Source organism: Theobroma umbraticum, unplaced genomic scaffold (assembly GCF_002168275.2).
Source record: "Theobroma umbraticum cultivar Fairchild unplaced genomic scaffold, ASM216827v3 scaffold_20.0, whole genome shotgun sequence".
Taxonomy (NCBI): domain Eukaryota; kingdom Viridiplantae; phylum Streptophyta; class Magnoliopsida; order Malvales; family Malvaceae; genus Theobroma; species Theobroma umbraticum.
The window spans coordinates 1,279,672-1,287,417 of NW_018397266.1; the positions used below are offsets into that span (position 1 = coordinate 1,279,672).

The 7,746-nt window shown below is 30.2% G+C and overlaps 1 protein-coding gene across 1 annotated transcript; it reads right to left on the bottom strand.

Moving 5' to 3' along the window:
* Positions 1–1,630: 1,630 nt before the first annotated feature.
* Positions 1,631–5,377, bottom strand: LOC110423514 (loganic acid O-methyltransferase-like). The gene is made up of 3 exons (XM_021437733.1): positions 5,240–5,377; positions 2,473–3,132; positions 1,631–2,169 (listed from the first exon to the last, which is right to left on the bottom strand). The coding sequence occupies exons 1-3, from the start codon at positions 5,375–5,377 to the stop codon at positions 1,831–1,833; spliced, it is 1,137 nt and encodes a 378-aa protein (XP_021293408.1). The 3' UTR covers positions 1,631–1,830.
* Between the last annotated feature and the right edge of the window lie 2,369 nt (positions 5,378–7,746).

The window sequence follows — 7,746 nt, forward strand, 5'->3', positions numbered from 1 at the left end:
AAAGAAAGAAAATAAAAGAAAAAAAAGGTATTATTTCTTTGCTTGGATGAATAGCCTTTCCCTTTCCTTTTCCTCTTTCTTACTTAAAAAAAAAAAAGGAAATTAATTTTCTTCGCTAATCCTATTTCCTGCTTACTTCATCCCATATGGTGCATGCATAAAAAATTGTATTTCTTTATTACTGTCATATGGTACATGCATCACGAGTTAAGGACCACATCTTTCATCAAAAGGGCCAAAAAACAGAAAACGAATTAAGGACCACAATATATATGGATTGAGACCTAAGATTATTATATTTCCAATCAATTTGTACGGCATCAATATCATATGGATCGATTTCGTTGTCAGATGCATATTTAACTAATTAGAAATGATATTGCATTAATAAAAGGTGGCATTAGTTAATATGTCGTTAATCTCCGGCCAAAAATCATGATACTGATTTCACTAAATAAATGGGAGCCCCATGTCTTGGCTGTGGTCCTTGCGATCTGGTCTGCACATCTTTAAAATTATTTATTAAAATGGTAGTAGCTAGGAGAGCTAGCTAGCTTGCTTTGATTGACTTAAAAGGGTATCCACACATTAAATCATTTGTCACTTGTCACTTGTCTCGTACAAAACGCGAGGGTTCTGTCAAAGAAAAAGTAAAGTTGAATTGGAACGAATAAGAGAGGCTGCCATCCACTGTGATTATTTAATGTTTTATGTTTTGTTTTTAATTTTAAATAATAAAAGGTATTAGGTTTGAAACAATCGTTAAAGTATTTAAAAATTTTTAAATAAATTTGTATTTTGATATTTTATTTTTATATTTTTATTTTAAATTAAATAAATTATTATAATTAATTATTAATTAATTAATATTCATTAAATATTATTTTATATTTATAATGATGTTAACATGGTAATGATATGAAATTTAAAGCTATCATATAATTATTTTATTATTTATTATAATATGTCAATATATCAAGTTTAATGTAATAATAATATAAAATTAAAAATATCACATAATTATGTTAATATATCACATCATTATCTATAATGATATTTCAATTTGTTATGTGACATAAAGTGATTTATGGTATATAAATTTAATTAAATATAATTAAAAATATAAATTTATTTAATATTTTTAAAAAATAATTTTTAAATATTATGTCATAATAAAATTATTATTTAAAAAAATGAGTATGTTAAGCACTGGTTCCTTAGCCGCAGCTTTTTGTATTCCTGTGATTTTTGCCTTTGTAAGCACTGGTTCTTCTCTAATCTACAATGAAATTCTTATTTCCACTTTTCAAAAAAAAAATGTTAAGCATGAGTTGAAAATGTGAAATTCATAATATAACAATTTGGGTCAAGTACCGCTGACATAACAATTTTCAAAGTCTAAACTACATAACTTCAAAAGTTTAAATTCAAATTATTAGTCATGATCATTAACTTAAACTCTTGTATAATTTTTAAAATTCACATTATCTTATTGAAACGGAGTTTCAAGTTTTTTCTTTTGACACATATGAATGACTAACCTTGAATTACAAAAAATGAAAAATAAAAAAAAACATTTTCATCTCATATATATATATATATATATATAACACTATATATTAAGATTCAAACTCAATACTTTGTTAATAAAATTTTAGATTGTAACTGACGTAGTGTTGCAGCTACAATATATATTATTGCAACAAAACAAGTAAATTTTTTTTTTGAAAGGTAAAACAGCGAGTAAATTAAGTGGATTGGGAGGATACAGAAAAGGAGATTTAACATAGAAGAATTGGCAAGAAACAGTAAGATAGAATCACTAAACCCTCATTTTCGTATTAAAACAACTAGTAGCTGAGTTCGTTCCTTGTATCCTGATTCCACCTGTTCAGAAAACTTTAATAGTTTTTGGGTCAGTCGTTCAAACATTTCATCGATACTGTCGCCGGTAAAGTGTTTGGTCAACATTCCCTCCATTGCTGCCCTTACATGAATTACCCAAGCTTTTATATCGACTGGACCATCCACCAAGGAAGCTGGGTTGGTTAACTCCAAACTCTCAATGCTAAAATGCCCATTTCTGGCTACCAGAGCGGTCATCTCCTCCGCAGACGGGGTATATATTGGCAAGTTAAAGGAATCCACCTGATCTTCACTTATCAATCCCTGTATTAGAAAAGTATTGGTCATATGTATCTGATTTTGCCTCTCTGCGGGGGGTCAATTTAATATTCGAAAGATGCAAAGGGTATTTCAATTATGCCTTCTTTCTAAATTAAGGTATGACACCAGACTCAGCTCAATCTTTATATTTTTAAGTGATTCTAATTCAATTTAACAAATATAATGAGATTTGGGTGAAGATCTTGGGTTCGACCTGAAAATCTCTTTCTTGTACCAAAAGCCAAAAAGAGAGAAGAAAAATTAGATGGTTTAATGCTTTAATCACTAATGTCTTGGATAACTTACCTCATTTGCCATATCCATGAAGCAAGATGCCATAAAATCATACATCAGACTAGCTGCCAGCTGAGAATAAGGCATCCCATCAGGCATACCTGGCATGATCATGATCATCATCCCACCAATCACAAGCTCCTTTGCTCTAGCATCGAGAAAGTCCAACATGTCCTTTGCAAATTGAGATGCATAAGCCTTGACAACTTCGTCGGGAGCATTTGTGTAGTGAACCCTCCCCTTGTTCCATGCAAGAGAATTCTTATCTAACAACTCTTGCGGCAATTTGGAAAGCCAATGGAGTGCATACGAACAATGCACCAAATGGATGGAGGATTCCGGAAATAATCGCTGATGGAAAGAACCGGGCACGCCGGCTGCAAAATATGGCCTTTCCTGTGGGAAAGACATGAAGAGTGCATTGAAATCGTTGGAGGGTTGATCGTTGAAAAACACCAGGAACTCAAGCATTTTAGACTTGGGGCATTGAAGCTTGTACTTCTGCTTAATGAACTCCAGAACATCTTGCATTGCATCGAAGGTATTCGGCCCAACAGCACATCCCAAATCTGCAACAAAAATTGTATTCGATCCAGAAGAGAGCTTTTCCACATCAAGCTTCATTGTAATTGCTCCATTGATTTTTTTCTGAACCACATTTGCAGCTAGTCTCTGCCAATTGTGACCCACATTTTTTATATCAAAGTCAACAAAGATTTTTGTGACAAGCAAGAAGGATTGTATTACTAAAAGAATGCTGCATTAATACTCGTATATTAATTTGGGTGACAATGTTTCATATAACAATAATTGGTTTTAGAACTAATCGTTTGGTTTTAATTGTTGTATATGATACTTTTTACATTTATGATGCAAATAATACTGCTTTCCTATGTTACTTTTTTATTAATTACTTTTCAATACACTCATTATCATGTTTCGCATACATAAAATTCATTATTAATGAACAAGTCTATATATATATATAATTAATTAATAGAATACATCTTAATTCAATAATTAGAAGTCACATATCTCCCTAAAGAAGTGGTTATAAAAATTTTCGAATCCTCCATATCCACAATATTTATTATTACAAAAATTTTATATTTTTGTTTTTATTACTAATTTTTGGATACCACATATATATTATTAACTTGTAGTTGAATTTAATCTGTAGTTGAATTTAATCATATTAGAATTCAATTTACATAGCTTTATTAAATGAAATAAGGTACTACACATTTAAATCAAATTCGAGAATTTAATACTTTATACTTTTTTTAAATGTGAAAACCCATTAGACTTGGATTACAAAAATAACATTAGCTCTCCCATCCCATAAATCTCACTCCCCTTTCTCAAAAAATTCAAGATCTTAGCAAGCTCTAACCATCAAGTATCTCCTTGAAGGCTTCCATATATAATTGATACATAGTTACTCTTTTTCAACTTAATTAATTAAGTATTAAAACAAAGGACAGCTGCAATATTTAGAACTTTGAACTTTCAATATAAAGATCTCAAGTTCAAAAATCTTGAAGAAAGGAGATTAGGTCTTATGGAATAGGAGCGAGTGACCCCTTGAAATATAGCTCAAGTCTATTTATGAAGGATTCTAATAATGAACAATGAGATACAATTTCTCTTCTCCATTCCTTCTTTTTTTGGCTCTTCATGTTCATGTTTGAAGTCCAATCTGCTATGACAAACAACTTTTCTGCTTTAATTTTAACAATTTAAGTATTTTATTAAATTAAATCTAAAAAAAATAAGTATTTGAAATTACTATATTCAAAGTTTTTAAAGAACTTTTTTTAAAAAAAATAACCAATAGAAATTTAAAAATATAAAGAAATCATATTTGAAAATTTTATCGAGAATGTCAATTTAAAGAGTAATTAGTAGACAATATAGTATATAGACATCATCTTTTGATGACCAATTAATTAAACTGAAATGATCTACCTATACAGTTTTTTCTTTTAAAAAAAGGAAAATAAAAGAAATGATACAATTTGAATAAAAATGATTTGCATAATGGTAAAATGTAATTGTTTATTATTGTTCATAACAGAAAATTATACGAAAGAAATTTCAAACTTGTAAAATATGAAGAAAATGGTAATATGCAATTGGTGTAATTGTTTACATAAATTGAAATCATAAAATACTAATATATATATATATATATATATGTGTGTGTGTGTGTGTGTGTGTGTCTGTGTGTATGTATGTATATAGGCAAAAATTAAAATCAAAAAGAAAAACTTTGCATTGATTGGTATAAACAAAGATATAGTTGTCCAAGAAAATGGAAAATTGAAGTGTGTGCAGGGTTCTAGACATTGGTTGTATTAGCATAGAATATTAACACATAGGGTATATAGCTAGGGCCTAATCAGCATGAGAAAGAATCTTTGCATTAAACTGGCCAACGGCCATGGTTTCCATCTACAGAGGAGTCAACTCTTGCATTAAGCAACCAAGCAATCACTAACCCAATTCCGACCACATTTTCTTGAGAGAGTAGTTTCGTTTTTTTAAGTTTTATCACATAGATCCACCTCTATAGTCGCATAAACAACAAAAGTGCAGAGAAAACAGAGATGTTGTTCAAGACACAAACTGGGTTAATGAAGACAGGTTATATAATTTCAGAGCAGCAGCTGGTTATGCATGCAATATGCTCGCATGATGTTTCGTTCATGGATTTGTTGAAATATGGTGAAAAATTAATACATCAAGGAACAGAAGGAGAGGTATATTAATTATATACCTGATAGTAGGAGTTCCTGGTGTAGCTGTAAGGGCCATCTCCACCGTTCACATGGAGTGATGAATCTGGAACTGGTCTTACACTTATGGTTTCCCCGCCGTCGATGAGTGAGGATGGATCATGTGCTACCTTTGCCATGGCTGTTTTGTAGAGAGCACTGATGATGGAACAAGGTTTAGTGCTGAGTAATATCCAGAATATATAGAAGCATGAATGCCGTGGTACCCAACCATACTAGCAGTCTAGCATCATGGAGGAATGCATAATATATTGTTTTCTTTTCTTTTTTTAAATTATTGTATGCTATCTGCTATAAAGGCTATATATATAGATTCTTTTTTTAAAAAGTATATGAGGATGTAGGGGAATTGATTCAATCCTTAGATCTCAACCCTCTAAGAAAGATTAAAACTATTAGAGACAGTACCAGATGTTGATCATTACACTTTCATATATGCTTGAAAATTTTTAATTAATTTGTTCTTTCTCACGTGATTCTTTCAACTTATGATTCTCATACTTTTGATTTTTGAAATATATTCACATTAGTATATATATAGGTATGGAATTAAATTAAGTGTAAATAAATTTCTCTTCATTAATTCACAAATATATAAATCCTAGTGTAAATTCATTAGCAAATTAATTGATGAATGTTCATATACCTAGACCATTATTTAAAAAATCATAAAATTCAAAGAATCAATTTTGTGGTGTTTATTTTAATTTAATATATATAGAAATTATAATTAAATTGCAAAATTAGAAGAAATTTATTGAAAACACTTTTACTTAGTTCACTAATTGTATTTGAGATTCACCATTGTGCAACCACAATAAGACCCACTTTGGAATCGTTATTTTTATGATGAAAAAATTCAAAAAATTGTACAATTTGAACATTTTGGTAAAAGATTATTATGGTTATAATTATTATACGTGAGGGTTTCATATTGCTATGAAATGGTAGACTGTTGTTAATTTGGGGGTAAAGAAACTAAATAAGAAGACTCGGGCTTAATAATAATGTATGCTCAAACTACTCTTTTTGAACCACAAAAGCACGTGTGGTCACATTCAAAAGCAACCAAAAGAAGTGTTAACAAACAATCACAAGTCAAACTTGGTGGTTTCAATTAAATTTCAATGCTATTATGGAATTCCTTAATGGCACTTTTTCTCTTTGCAAAAAGCTATATCAAGGATATCTAAATCCATGGAAAGAGGGCTATAAAGAAGAAAACTCCTTGAGGTCCAACCCCAAACATATGCAACCAACAACTAAAAAACTAATTCTGCAATTAAATTTTACTAAAGTTTCTTGTATTCTAGCTTGGTAGTGAGATATTAATAAATTGGTGCATTACTGGCAATGGTCCAGTACCGTTACACAGTCAACTCTCTGACCTCAAGTTATCAAAGACCCTTAGCTTAGGGTTTTGGCCAAAGAGATAAAAGATAGATGTTTTATATTTCTATCACATGATAATCTTCTTTCTTTGTACCAAGCAATGCATGGTTTGTATTTCTTCAAATTGTAGATATTGTATCAGTTAGAGCAGGCACCCAATTTCCTGAAACAAAAAATTTAGATCCTCAGTCCAAAAGAAAAAAAAAACTCTCCCTATGATCATTAGAAAAGGTCTTTAAATTCATTACTGATGTAGAAGATGAGTTAGTATTACATGAGAACCTTCGAAATAAGACAATATAAGTTTAATTCGTAAATATTTAAAAAGTGTTGATCGACGTTGATAAGAAAAGTTTTATAGTGATACACTGTGATAAAAGGAGTTGTGCTAAATCTAGTCTTTTATCTATAATCTAAAGATTAGAGACTTGATCGATATCCTTGGAAATATCAAACATCAATTAATTCAATCACACATGGTTTTCCAAAAACAATTTGCTAAGTACTTCTTCTTGTCGTTGTTGTTTGGTTTGTTCTAAATTGGGGTTTATTTTCTCTATAGAACTGTTGCATAATGAGAGACCGACCATTGGAAGCAAGAAGCATTCTCGTTACTCTAATTTGATTTCTTGTTTTTTTTTTTTCTTGTTGCTTTTTGAGAAATTCCTTTCGTTTTCCAACTTTTTACCTGGGAAAAAAGCACACTTTATAGAGAAAGGAAAAAGGTAATTGAAGAATTTATACCCTAAAAACCAATGAAACAGCAAGAAGCAAAGAGCATTCGGTCAAATGCTCCGAACCTTGCTATAAAAAATATTGGTAATAGTACAAAAGGTTCCAAATAAAAGCATCTACTTCATAAAATAAGACAGAAAATTGATGGTAGATAATCGACACCAATCTTTTATGGTGCATGCGTAAAGTGAATTTTGGTTGCTGCTTATAAAATTAATTCATATATATTTTTTCAACTTTGAATTTTTCTGGTCATATGACAGGAAAGCCACAGCCAATCTGTAACTCTCCCCATGTTCTTTATGAATAAGACCAACTGTAAAACATTTCATTATTCCTGCCAATATTTTTAATAAACTCC